The sequence below is a fragment of the Cheilinus undulatus genome, linkage group 20 (genome assembly GCF_018320785.1).
Source record: "Cheilinus undulatus linkage group 20, ASM1832078v1, whole genome shotgun sequence".
Lineage (NCBI taxonomy): Eukaryota > Metazoa > Chordata > Actinopteri > Labriformes > Labridae > Cheilinus > Cheilinus undulatus.
This window is the reverse complement of record NC_054884.1, coordinates 23,132,036-23,145,938: the sequence shown is the minus strand read 5'-3', so window position 1 is coordinate 23,145,938 and position 13,903 is coordinate 23,132,036. Positions and strand designations below refer to the sequence as shown.

At 39.5% G+C, this 13,903-nt stretch overlaps 1 protein-coding gene across 1 annotated transcript; it reads right to left on the bottom strand.

The window, feature by feature from the left end:
* Nucleotides 1-839: 839 nt before the first annotated feature.
* LOC121527849 (probable low-specificity L-threonine aldolase 2) lies at nucleotides 840-13,070 on the bottom strand. Its single transcript, XM_041814863.1, has 7 exons — nucleotides 12,746-13,070; nucleotides 5,205-5,288; nucleotides 5,031-5,119; nucleotides 3,496-3,681; nucleotides 3,149-3,286; nucleotides 2,841-3,033; nucleotides 840-2,017 (listed from the first exon to the last, which is right to left on the bottom strand). Exons 1-7 carry the CDS (start codon nucleotides 13,032-13,034, stop codon nucleotides 1,710-1,712), a joined length of 1,287 nt encoding a protein of 428 aa, XP_041670797.1. The 5' UTR covers nucleotides 13,035-13,070; the 3' UTR covers nucleotides 840-1,709.
* Between the last annotated feature and the right edge of the window lie 833 nt (nucleotides 13,071-13,903).

Sequence of the window (13,903 nt, the reverse complement as noted above, 5' to 3'; positions counted from 1 at the left end):
GACCAGACAACGATTAGGTTACTGTGGAATTGCATGGGACCTGGCAAAGATGGGCAAGCATGAGGAACAAAGATGGGCAACACAATGAAATAAGAGAATGTCTATTTCTTGCTGATCAAATACTGGAATCCAGGCAATCAAATTGGGACTGGAATTGATATTTTCCACAGGTTTGCCCTCCTGAAACACTACATTTTGATGCAAAGACTGACCTGAGAGAGGCAGCAATGTGCTGCAAGACCCCTGATGTCACCGAATTTGCCATGCTTTGGTTGCTGTGCAAGACTTTACGCATTCATATTATTACAGCTTGCTGCAGGTCCCACTTTGGGAATCATGGGCCCAACCTATTTTCTGTAACAGCATGTTTTCATAAACAAATGAGCAAAAAGTAGAGCTGGACACAGCTGGAACTGAAACCCTTAAATGAAGGATGCACAATATTGTCAGCATGACATCAGTAATGGCAGATATTACATCAAAAACCTAATTATCAGTATCAGCAGATTGGAAAGTTTCCAATGAAATCTACAACTGATGTATTGGCTATAAATATTGGGCCTATATTGGCTGTAAATATGGGCGGTATGTATGTAGGATTTTAGGCAGGACCAACAGATTTATGCCAGCTGATGTCTTTTTCTTTATTTGTCCTCATTCCTGTTTTAAGGACTAGAGCAGTGGTGGGCAACTGGGGGTCCTGGGGCCACATGCCGCTGCTCCTCTCACTCATTGTGGCCCTAAAGTTAGTTTCAAATATCTAGAAATTGCAAAAATGAGGAAAACGTGAAAAAAAAGACACATTCTATAATTATCTTTGATCACTTATATTTATTTGTAAAATTAGAGATACAATTGGCCTTAACTGTCTTTAAAAATTGTGTGCATCATAAATGCATTTGTATATTAACATAGGTATGAAGGTAATATGAGAATAACCAGTAACTTTTATGTTCAGTGCATATCAGCACACTATACTGTTTTAAAATCTGTGCCGAGCTAAATAAATTAAGCATTACTATTTCCATTTGCATGATAACACTATGTATTTTTTGTTTTTTTAAATGTGGCCCTCTCAGTAACCAAATTTGCCCATCCCTGGACTAGAGTTTTAGGTATTGACTACATCTATATATCAGTACCAATATCCATATTGGACCATAATGCTTACAGTATCATGTTTTTCAAGAAAATATGAAATTCTTAAAGATTTAAGACGATTAAACATTAAGATTAGAAACACCCATACTTGAGAAAATAGAGAAAATATAACAAAAAGATTGAATAGATTTATTAGAACTTTGATAAAAATATGAAAAAAGTCGATTTAAAGTTATGATATAAAGACTTCTTCAATAAAAAGGACTAAATATTTTCCAGCGTGTATGCCATTGAGCCCATTCTTGATAAGTCTGCTAATTTTCTGTGACCAGTCCTACTGGCTTAATCAGTGGTTCTCAAATGGTGGGTTGGTACTTCCTTCCCAGTGGGTCATGGATGTGTGCCTGAGTTTAACAATTGCACCATATTGTCTGTGAAACTCTTTAAAAATATATATACTTGCTTTGTCCTGTTTCTTTGTTTGTCTAACTTTTGTACCGTCTGAGGTCAAGCTGTACTATTCTCTTGGAGGAGTTGATGGTGGGTCCCGAGACTCAACCAGTTGAGAACCACAAGACTAGATGACATATCTTGGAGGATATCAGTATTCACTGGGTCCGTAGCTTTTCCTCTAAGAACTGAGAAGCAACAAATTGCATCTTCTGGATGGCCAGCTGTGTGTCTTCAGAGGAAATATCAAGATGCCACACAGCCCGAACTAAATTTCCATAATAAGGGTCGATGAGAACTACTACCCCCTGTCCCAGAGCAGCCTCCTCTCTCTCGCCAACCTGACCCATGCGAGCACAAAACTCAGAGGGGCTTAGGGTGTGCTCCCGCAGACGGAAACACAGGATGTTTGTCTCCACGGCAGCCATGTCAATATCAAAAATTGGAGGGTCACAGTCCAGCAATGCTAGGAGAGAGGAGACAAAGAGTAAACAAAGATTAAAGGGGACATATTATGCAAAATACACTTTTTCAGGCTTTCTAACAAAAATATGTGGCCCTGGCCTGTCCTCAACCCCAAGAATCAGAAAAATCCACTCCCTCTCCCCTCTCTTTCTCCATCTTTTAGAAAATGTTTCCTGAAACAAGCCGTTCTCAGATTTTCCCTCATGATGTCATGTGGGGAGTTAGCCCCACCCCCAGGTTTGGTTGGCCTTCCCTTTGGAAGAAAGCTCCGTCCTCCCCTGATCCTCCTCTCAGCGGATCAGGCTCTGAGCCACATCCATTCAGCCACATCTATTTCCTGAGAGGGGCGTAGTCAGGGGCGGAATCAGACAGCTCATTAATATTTTAAAGCCACAGACACAGAAACAGCTTGTTCTGAGCAGGGCTGAAACAGGGGTTTTTATACATGCAAAAAAATTCAATACTAGAGTGTTTTTTCAGCATCAAACTTCACAAGGACATTTTGGGGACCTCTGAGACCAATATAAACTTACCTTAAAGGGCAAAATATGAGACCTTCAAAGAAGTGTAATGATTTCTTTTCATGACAGAAGTATGAGTGATGTTTAGTTGTATTTGTCTGCATTAATTGCATTGGACTGCACTGCCATAGGTCTGTTTTGCACAAAAAACTTTCTGCCAAATGAAGGTGTATTGGACAATACTTATTCTTCAGTGTTTAACAGAGTAATTTAACTTAATAGTTGGGCAGGGCTTTGCTGTCTTTTCACATTTTACACTGGGCAGCTTAACATTCTGATGTAGGGATTGGCAGAGCTACTCACCTTGAGCAAAAGTTTTTGCATTGCGGTGATCCTCCTCCAGTCTTCCTATCATCTCAAGTAAAGACAGTTTTCCAGCTGCTGCAAGAACACCAACCTGTAGCAGCCCTCCACCCAGAGCTTGACGGCAGTGGCGTGCACGGGATATGAAGTCTTTGGGTCCAGCTAGCATAGTTCCTACTGGCGCACCCAAACCCTGTCAAGAGTCATGACTTAAGAAAAAGTCTACTAGTCTTCAAGTCCTGCCTCTGCCAACATGTTGACTTTACATTCTGTTTTTTCTTTTATGCGTTTCTGTTTTGCAGTCTCACCTTGGAGAGGCACACACTGACAGTGTCTGTGTGCTGCAGGATGGTAGATGGAGACACTCCCTGTGCCACAGCTGCGTTCATCACTCTGGCTCCATCCATGTGGACAGACAGACCGTATCTATCCGCCAGAGCTCGGACCTTTGGGACGAAAACAAACCAGCCAAAGGTGATCAAACACACCAAGAAAAATAATCAGCCTCTGTCACAGGTTGACTTTTTGTTCCCCATCAGCCAAAGGTGATCAAACCCAAAAGAGCTGCTGCAAGAATGTTACCACATCTTTAACAGGGTGACTCACTTTTTAAATCATAATCAACTTTGTTGTGAAAAATGTACCACAGGCACACCTCTTGCAGGAAGGTCAGTGGTAGCACACGTCCTCCCTGTATGTTGTGTGTGTTCTCCAAACATATGAGGCGTGATCGGGGGTTACGCGGATTTGGGTAACCATGGTAGATCTTTGATTCCAGCTGATCCAAATCGAAAGTTCCATCGGGAAGGGTAGTTACTGTGGCTGCATGAACACCAGCCAGCTGTGCAAACACACAATACAGATTGAATACACTGTAGATGATAGTATGACCAGTGTAAGTCTAAGCTGCTCTGATAAATGAGGTATGGCTATTAAAAAACAAGACTAATACTGTTATACAATTTTATTAACATAAACATTTTCCAGTGTCTTTCTCTTTTAATATCCTCCCCTTCTGCATCAACACACCACTGTATTCAGGTCTTCAACTGATCAAAGCAGTGCAGTAGGTCTTCTTCATACCGTTGTCTCAAAACCTCAGTTGTTCTTTCTCTTAACTTCGGACTCAAAACATGTTCCTTTGAGCATAGATTAGATCTTAGAAAAAAGTCACACTGTTCTAGATCAGGTGGATAGGGAGGGTGATCAAGCAGTGATATGTTATTGGGCCAGAAATGGCTTTACCAAGAGCTCAGTGTGAGCGGGCGCGTTGTCTTGATGAAGAATGAAACCATTTTTCCACAGTTGTGGTCTCTTTTTTTAACTTTTTCTCTCAGTTTTCCTAGAACCTGTTTGTCATTGTGTTGATTTACGATTGACCCTTCTTGCCTTCTAAATTATACCCTTAATGTCAAAGAAAACAATCAGTATGGCCTTGAATTTGGACTTGCTTTGTTGTGCTTTCTTTCTATCCTTGGTGACAATGGTGTTTTCCAGTGTACTGACTGCAACACAATATCGTATGGAAGATCCAAGTTTCATGGCATGTAATCACTCCTAAAAAAGTGGGGGGTTTTTCAATTTGTTCCAAAATGTCTCCACAAATTTGCTTGGGTTTTTCCTTTGGATGAGGAGTAAGAAATTTTAGGACAACTTTGGCACACACTTTTGTCATGTTCAAATTTTCATGTAAAATTTTCAGAACTGTCTTTTAATCAATGGAGACCATTTCTGCTATCAGTCTTATACTGAGTCTTCAATCATTTTGAACAATTGGTTCAATTTGTTGAATGTTTTCAGAAGTTTCTGATGTGCATGGGCGCCTGAACATAAATTGTCTTGGACGTCCTCTCTGCCTTTACAAAATGTCATTCCATCACACATGCACATGACATGCATTGTACCCCATACATCTCTGTTAATGCACAAAAAGATTCAGCAGCTGTTTTGTTCAAATTCACACAAAAATTCCAAGTTAATGCATTGCTCAATTTTTATGATTTTCTGATGCCTTAGCAAAAACATGTGCACTTCAATCAGTAGCTAGCAGTGAACTAAAGACATCACTTATTGGAAACTTACAGCAGCTGTGCATGAAAACCCAACCTTTGGTATAACACTTGGTGTGACTGTGAAGCATGTTGCTTTATCCTCATGAGTGCAGTCGCATTATTTAACAACCAGACTCACGTGTGCACTCCCCCCTTGCTCGTAGATCTGCAAATGGGATAGATCGCCTACAATCATCTCATCTCCTCGCTCCCTGCAGTGCACCATCACTGTATAATAAAACAAAGGGTGCATTGATTACCTTTCTAAACTTATAAACTTGATTCAGATACTACTTTTACATACTTATCCCACCTGCGATGAGATTACTCATAGTTCCAGTAGAAACAAACAGTGCCTCTTCCATCCCGAACATGTCAGCAGCAAGTTCCTGTAACTCTGCAGGAATTTGATCAAATGATGTTAAAATTAGCTCAATAGCACCTTCTACACACCAGTGCTAAGACATCTGGAAAGTTTTGCCAGTATTAGATAAAGTTTGAAATCAATTGATCGTTTTCATTGCTGAAGTAACTTACAATACAGACTATTTTTGAGAATAAACAACGAGAACTCGTTTTTGATCAAAGCTGTTGTTTTATTCTCAAAAATAGTAATCTGACTGGACCAGTAGCATTCCATGAGTGCTTACATGAGGTGCAGTTTATTTCCCCAGAAACAAGGAACTTGATGAGGAACACTGGGCTTTTGTACTAAAAAGATGTTCCCTGGGTTAATCAAGCAGCATGCTTTGACTTTCAAGGGATCACAAAGCTAGAAATCCCCCAAGTGGATAGATTCATTTATGATAATGCTTATTGAAAGTAATAAAACTAGTTCAAAATTAATTAATTCATAGTAGTATGAATGTGTTGAGAGGAAGAGATGTAACTGGCTGTGGGAGCTGGGAGGCGATAATTGGGACAACTGGTTGTCAGCTGATCATAATCTGGGCATATGACTACTGGATCTGCATGAACTCAAGCTTAAGTTCATTTCCTGGGTAGAAAATCTACCCCTTGAATAGTCCCTGCTTGAACTATGGCGGTGGGGCTGCAGTGCTCAAGGTCTGAGATTGGTAACTAGATCAACAGCTCTGCCAGTGACTGAGAACAATATGATCTTTCAGAATCAAAACACATTTAACTGATTTCATGTTAATTAAAATCTTAAAATCAGTATATAAAACAAAATAGTTGCTCGGTGGCAACAATGGAATTAAATTTTACATTGCTTGGCAACAATTCAGCTTTAGAAAAAAAGCTATTGATATATGCTGCTCTTATACTTAAACATGCAGTATCAAACATACAGTGCTTAACAAATTTATTAGACCACCTGTCATATTTGTCTCAGAGACCATCCAGCATCATGAAGTGCTTTAATGCGAACTCTTTCATTTTCAGTGAGCTCTCCACGTTTTACCATTTTGAACAGGAATGAGGAATTCCAAACTAAATTCACCTTTTTATACCCAAATTTGAGCCGGTTCACTGGGCTTCTCTGAGAAGTCAGAAATTAATCAAGCATAACATTCAACTACTAAAACAAATTTTTCTGTTCAGGAATGCAAGTAAATAACTATCATTTGACATATTAATCAAGAAATAATAATGTGCTTTAATGTTTTTCAGTTTTTTCGTAAATCAGTAAATTTGAAAATTCATGGATAACAATAATTACTATTATTTTTAGCATTAAAAATATTTCGGTTAAAGAGATTCTACATATTGGTGTATTAACCATTGCAGAAACATAAAAAAAATATTTTGGTAATTACCAATGTTGTTAATTTAGGGCAGCTGTTGCATAAACTTTACTTTGGGTGGTGGTCTAATTAATTTCTTAAGCACTGTATATGTACATTTTATTTTTATTTTTTTAACTTTTTATTTACAAGAACAAAGAACATTAGTTCATCATGGGTGATACAGTTAAAATCAAAATGTTCTGTTACACATACATACATACGTACACATACATTTTAACATAAAGTCTCACTATACAATGTGCATATACATGATCCATTTTTCCCAGCGTTCCACACACTTTTCCAACTGGAGTCTTAGCTTTCCTGGCACTTGCCAAAAGGATCTTCAATAGGTACCTGTCCTTATGAAGGACTGTTTCCGGAATTTTACCAAGATATAAAATAACAAAAGAAAAATCTAGATCCACCCCAATTATTTTGTTTATCTCGGTTGACACCTCCCTCCAAAATAATTGGATTTTGGGGCAGGCCCAAAAAACATGAAAGTGGTTAGCCATAGGGGTTCCACACTGCCTCCAGCAGAAGCCTCGGCTCTGTGTGCCTGTTTGCAGTGCTGTTAATTTAGGGGTTATGAAAAATCTCACTACATTCTTCCAGCCAAACTCTCTTAAAGATCTTGAATTTGCGGTGGTCGCTTGTGTCTCACATATTTCTATCCAGGTCTCTTCTGATATTTGTATCCCTGATTCCTTCTCCCATTTTTGTTTAATGGATAACGTAGAATGATTTTTAGAGGCTTGTATACTTCCATATATTCTAGAGACCAACTTTTTATTATCTTTCTTTTTATATGCCTCATGAAATATAGAAATTAAATTGTATTCCTTCTCCTCCGTGATTTGTAATTTTTTATTATAATAATCTCTGACTTGCAGGTATCTATGGAAGTCCTGCTTCCCCAGTCCAAATGTGTCTGAAATGAACTCATAACTCTGAAATTTATTGTTTGAGATGAGGGAACAAAAGGATGTGATACCTCTCCTGACCCACTGTTTAAAGCCCCCGTCCAATCTAGCAGGTTCAAATTCAGGATCATATGCTATCCAATTCAAGACTCTGACCTGTTTTTCTATTTTTAACTTCCTCAAAACTTTAAACCATAGTTTAAGAGTGAATACAGTCCATTGATTCAAGCTGTTATAATATCTTTCAGCTTGTTTTTTATTTCCTATTATAGATTGTATTGGGATTTTTAACTGTGTAGTTTCCAAGCATTTCCATTTAGATTCATAATTTGGAGAGCACCAGTATACTAAGGGTTTCAATTGTGCAGCATAATAGTAATCCTCTAAACATGGTAAAGCTCTTCCTCCCTTCTCTTTTTTCAGCTGTAGAGTCTTGAACTGAACCCTAGGTCTTCTACTGTTCCAAATGAACCTTGAGATCCAGGCATTCCACTCATCAAATTGTTCTTTGGGTACCTCTAGGGGCAGAGACTGGAAGAGATAAAGAAGACGTGGCAACACATTCATTTTAATGATTTCTATTCTATTACTCATATCCAGTGGGAGGAGGGTCCATCTAGAAATATCAGATTTGATCTCTTTATTAATGGGGCCGTAGTTGTTTTCAAAAAGTTTTAACATATCTTTAGTAAGGTTTATTCCTAAATATTTTATTTTAGGCGAGTCCCATTTAAAATTATATTTACCTTTAATATCTGGGTGGGGAATATAGTTAAATGTAAGGGTTTGGGTTTTTTGAATATTAAGCTTATACCCAGAGAATAGATTATAGTTTTTTAGCAGGGACATCAATTTAGGGATGCTTGAATCTGGGCTTGTAATAAAAAGCAAAACATCATCCGCAAACATACAAATCTTATGTTCTTCTCCTCTAATCATAGTCCCCTTTATCTCAGAGTCCTCTCTAATTGCTTGAGCTAGGGGTTCAATAAATAATGCGAATAAGGTCGGACTCAGGGGACAGCCTTGGCGTGTCCCTCTTTCCAAATGAATAGTTTGCGACAGGTGTCCATTAACCCTAATCCTAGCTGTTGGAGAAAAATATATCGCTCTAATACAATTGATAAAACCTTCTTTGAAGCCGAATCTTGCAAGTGCTCTGTATAAATATTCCCAACCCACTGAGTCAAATGCCTTTTTGGCATCTAGGCTGACTAACATTGCACTGATGTTTTCTGATGTAATATGACTCACCACCTGTAGTGTTCTCCTGAAATTATCCTGTGTCTGTCTGTTTAATACAAAGCCTGTTTGGTCTAAATCTACCAGCTGCGGAACAATGGATTCAAGTCTCTTAGATAGGATTGAAACAAATAATTTATAATCTACATTCAAGACGGATATTGGTCTGTATGAGCTGCATTCCTATTTATCTTTCCCTTCTTTCAGGATTATAGAGATAACTGCTTCCTTCCATGATTGGGGGGCTTCCCCTGTTCTCAGTGTATAGTTGAAACAGTTAAGCAGGACAGGTGTTATCTGTGGTTTAAATGTTTTATACCACTCGGACGGATAACCGTCTGAACCTGGAGCCTTATTAGCTTTCAATCTTGAAATGGCTTCATTCAGTTCTTCTGCTGTTATCTCAGCCATAATTTCTTTATTTTGTTGTTCTCCTATAGATGGTAAATCTAGAGAGCTTAAAAAAGCCTCTATTGTTGTAATATCTGCCATGGCCGGTTGGGTATATAGTTCTTTATAATATAGTTCAAAGGCATGTTGAATGTCCTTTGTTTCACTGCAAACCTTTTGTGTCTTGGGGTTTCTAATCTTATAAATCGTATTTTTCCCACGTTGTTTTTGAATCCTCCAAGAAAGTAGTTTCATCACCCTATGCCCCATCTCATAATGCCTTTGTTTGGTAAATTTAAGTTGTTTTTCAATTTCTTCATCATATATACCATTTATATCCTGTTTAATTTTGTTTATTTCCTTTAATATCTGAGGATCTTTTTGTTCCATGTGTCTAATTTCTAATGACTTCATTTTCTCTTGTAACTCAACAAGTCTTTTCTGTTTTTCCTTTTTACGAAAAGCTGTGAGGGCAATAATTTTGCCTCGCACAACTGCCTTTGCTGCGTCCCATAATGTATTTGGAGACACTTCTCCATTATCATTATATTGTAAATATGTTTCAACTTCCTGTTGAATCTGTTTCTGTACTGTTTTGTCATTTAAAATGCTCGTATTAAGTCTCCAAAGTGTGTTTTTCCGTTGTTTAGTTAGATGCAGGGTTAGGTACACCCCTGAATGATCAGATACATCCCTTATCCCTATTTTACAGTCCCTGACTCTGTGCCAATCTGATTTGTACATAAACAAGTAGTCAATTCATGAATATACAGAGTGATATGGGGAATAATAGGTGAATTGTTTTTCTCCTGGATGAGACTCTCTCCACACGTCAATCAGACCAAGCTCTGCAAGCATCCGCTGGACTAAAATGGCATTTGGACTTTTCTTTTGGTGCTGATTAGATGTATCTAATTTTGGTTGAAGTTGGACATTAAGATCACCACCACAAATTAAAATTCCTTGTGTTTCCAAAACTATCAATTCGAATAGTTTCTTAAAAAACACTTTTTTGCTCCCTGGGGGGGCGTATACATTAAGTAAAGTTACTTCTTCATTGTCTAATTTACCCTTTACTAGAACAAATCTCCCTTCCTTGTCTTTCACTTCTGAAATAAATTCAAAATTTACTACATTAGGGATCAGTATAGCCACTCCCCTCCTACGGCCTGACTTATGAGATGAGTAATAAGTATTTTGAAATCCAAGTTTTTTAAATTTTTCATGTTCTAAAGAAGACAGATGAGTCTCTTGCCAAAAAACTACCTGCAGCTTTTCTCGTTTCATTTTAGCTATAATCTTACTCCTTTTGATTGGATTATGCAGCCCATTGACATTTAGTGTGACTATCCTATATTCCTGATGATGCATATACTCTTTTCAACCTGTGTACACCTGTGTAACATTACCCATGATGACCCGAACAAGAACAGTGAACAAAAAAACAGAAAAGCCAAAGACTTCCAAGTCCGAAGTTCAAATAAAACCTCAAGTTGAGAGGAGATCCTCGCATCCGTCAAGGGCCTCTCATCAGTATCAGAGGGGATACTGTGCACCGGTGACATTCTTTTCAAGTCAGTTTCTCCATAACCGGTATAAAGTTCCATCTTGTCAAGTACAGAAAATAATAACATTTATTCTCTTTGTAAACTGACAGAGAGTTGAGAAACAGGAATTATCTTCAAGTAAAAGGATGTAATGGAAATTATTAGTAAATAAAAATCTAATTCCTTAGTCAACTGAAAATTAAACTGTAAAAGCATTTTCTTTTGGGTATAAAAATTCAATGTAGGTAAGTTTGGGAAATTTCTTGAGCTCTCCTTGTAAAGGAACAAAAATTAAAGGCTCAGAAGCCCCGGCGTTATCAACTTAGGTAGGCTGTGTAATTTCAATTTAGGTAAAATTAAGTAGAAACATAAAAAAATGTGGTGCTTAACTCTTGAATATAAGGTTCAATTTACTTTAAACAAGTCTCGGTAATAATAGTATAAGCCTAACTCTCCTGGTAAACTGGCTAATGATAAATCATCCACTTTACATGAGGGTTAATAACACTTTTCCCGCAATGTGTGGAGATGTTTACCCTCAGGTGTTTCACTCGCCGCCAGCAGATGCTCCAGGTGGAGCACGCTTAAAGCTCCGTAGTCTCTCTCTTATCCGCCCTTGGTCCACAATCTGTCTGCGGCGGTCAGCTCCTGCCTTCTCCCACGTTGCCAGTCTCCGCTGCTTCAGCGCTGCAGTGTCAGGCTCCTTAACATTCTCCATAGGGAATCCTCTCCTCTACAGGTCTTTAGCCGCCTCTGCCGCGCTCTCGTAGATCTGTGTACCGCTGTCAAAGAACACCCTCAGCTTAGCTGGATGTGGCGTTTGGAAGCGGATTCCTTTGGCTTTAAGCTCTCTCAATATCCCCACGTATGCCTTTCTCTTCTTCAGTATTTCGGGGGGGTAATCTTGATCAAAATAAATCCTTTTCCCCTCGTAACGCACGTCTTTCTTTCTCCACGCCGTACGCAGTACCTGTTCTTTCACTCTGAACTCGAGGAAGCAGATCACCAGTGATCTAGGCGGTGCGTCTTGGGGAGGCTTTGGGGCAAGCGCCCGGTGGCAGCGCTGTATTCCGAGATCCATATCCGCGACCGGCGGGCCGACTTCTGACTTTATTAGTTTTGTTACAAACTCCGAGAGATTGGACCCCTCTGATTCCTCCGGTACTCCGTATATACGGAGATTGTTCCGGCGCGAGCGTGCTTCTAGCTCGGTCAGCTTAGCTTGCAGTAACTCTTGGCCCGCTAGCGCCTGGGTGAGAGCCTCCTTCGCTGCCGTGTTCCAGTCTTCAATGTCGGATATGCGCTGTTCGGCCTCCCCCACTCTTGCTGTGGTGGCTTGTAGCTCACCTGTAGCTTCCTGGAGTTTCCGGTTGATTTCTTCTCTAAACTCGTTCAACTCCTTCTTCATGTCGTTACGAAAGGAAAGTCGAAATTCACTCATTTCACTTTTAACATCCGACCTGAGCGCACGAATATCGTTGTATATGGGTTGCATGACAGGGTTAGCTTCTTCCTCGTTAGCGCCGCCATTGTTCTCATAGCTTTCCTCGTCGCTGTAGTATATTTCTTCGACAGTCTCTCCTTTATCACGCCTTGAACCTTGTTTATATTTAATCTTTTTTTGCTTATCCCCCTCCATGCTCGATTTCCAGGCAGTTTTTTTAATTTAATGTTCTTCAAAGGGGATAAATATCCGACCGGTTAGGAGCGGGGTGTTTAGGCTGCCATTTGCTTCAAGGTCACCACCGGAAGTCTATGTACATTTTATTTGATATCTGTAAATGCCTGTTTGACTGAATCTGAACACTGGTATTCGGTGCACTGTCACTCCCTCCCTCCCGTTAACTTTGACACGTATTGCATAACCCATCAATCAACTTTAATAAATAATAATTAAAAAAATTAATGTCTTATTAATAAAAACACACCTGCCGTGAACTTAATTTTTCGCATAGTTGAAATAACTCTATCAGCACTATGGTATAGCTGTTTCAGTCTAACCATTGACAGTAGGGTCCTCTGCCAACGCGTCATCGCCGACCACTGCCTCGCCCATAGCCTTCCTCATCGCCGGCCCGGGCTTCGTCACCGCGTCGCTGCGGAGGTCCACCACCCGGACCTGGCTCGAATCAGGATACCTGGGTTTCTTAGTGTTGAAATGTCCCCTGATGGAGCTCCGTCCCAGCACTGTGGCTGCTTCAAGCCGTCCTCTGAACGGTTTGCATGACGAAGTGACGCCATGATCAAAAAGTTTAAACAGAAACCTGCTGGAAAGTGTTTGCAATGACATGATGCTCTCCTTTCCACCGTGCTCATCAGTGTTTGTTTGGAAGTTTGGATCATCCTGTTCTTTCGTAATCGGTAATTATTCACGGGTACGCGCACGTTCGTAGCGACCAGCTGTGGCTTATTTCGGAGTCCTTTGTAGGTTTTTATTTAGTTTTGACTGTGTATGTGTGCTGGATTGCCCTTGATTGTCCTGATCTGGTGCTTTTGGACATGTAGCCGCTTGTAGGCTTCAGTGGAGTAGTTGATTGACTTTGATGAACTTTTCTCTAGTCCGTACGCGTCTCACTTCCCCTTTCTCATCCGAGGATTCAGTACTTCTGTAACCTCCTGCTGCAATGAACACTTACACCTTAATTTTCATTCATTATGTTATATTCAATTAAAAGTGCACTTTAAGTGGAACCTACATCATGTTCTACGAGGTATTTATTGTCCCCTCTAGAAGAAATGGAACGGTTGGCCCAATTCCTTTATTTTTGCTGTAGACTAAAAACATTTGGGTTTGACACAAAAAGATGAGTATGAGACAAGAGATCAACATTTCAGCTTTGATTTTCAGGTATTTACATCTGGATCAGATAAACAACTTAGGAGATAGCTTTATTTGTAACGGAACACCAATGTTTAGGTGAGCAAAACTACTGGAACAGATGGACTTAAAACAGGTTAAAGACTTAATGTTTAGTTGAAAATCCCTTTCTTGCAGTGCATCAAGTCTGTGACCCACCGACATCACCAAACTTTAGCATTTTCTTTGGTAATGCTTTTCCAGGCTTTCACCACGGCCTCTTTCAGTTGTTTATTTTGTGGGTTTACTCCCTTCAGTCTCCTCTTTAGCAGATAAAATGCATGCTCTATAGCAGGGGTTAG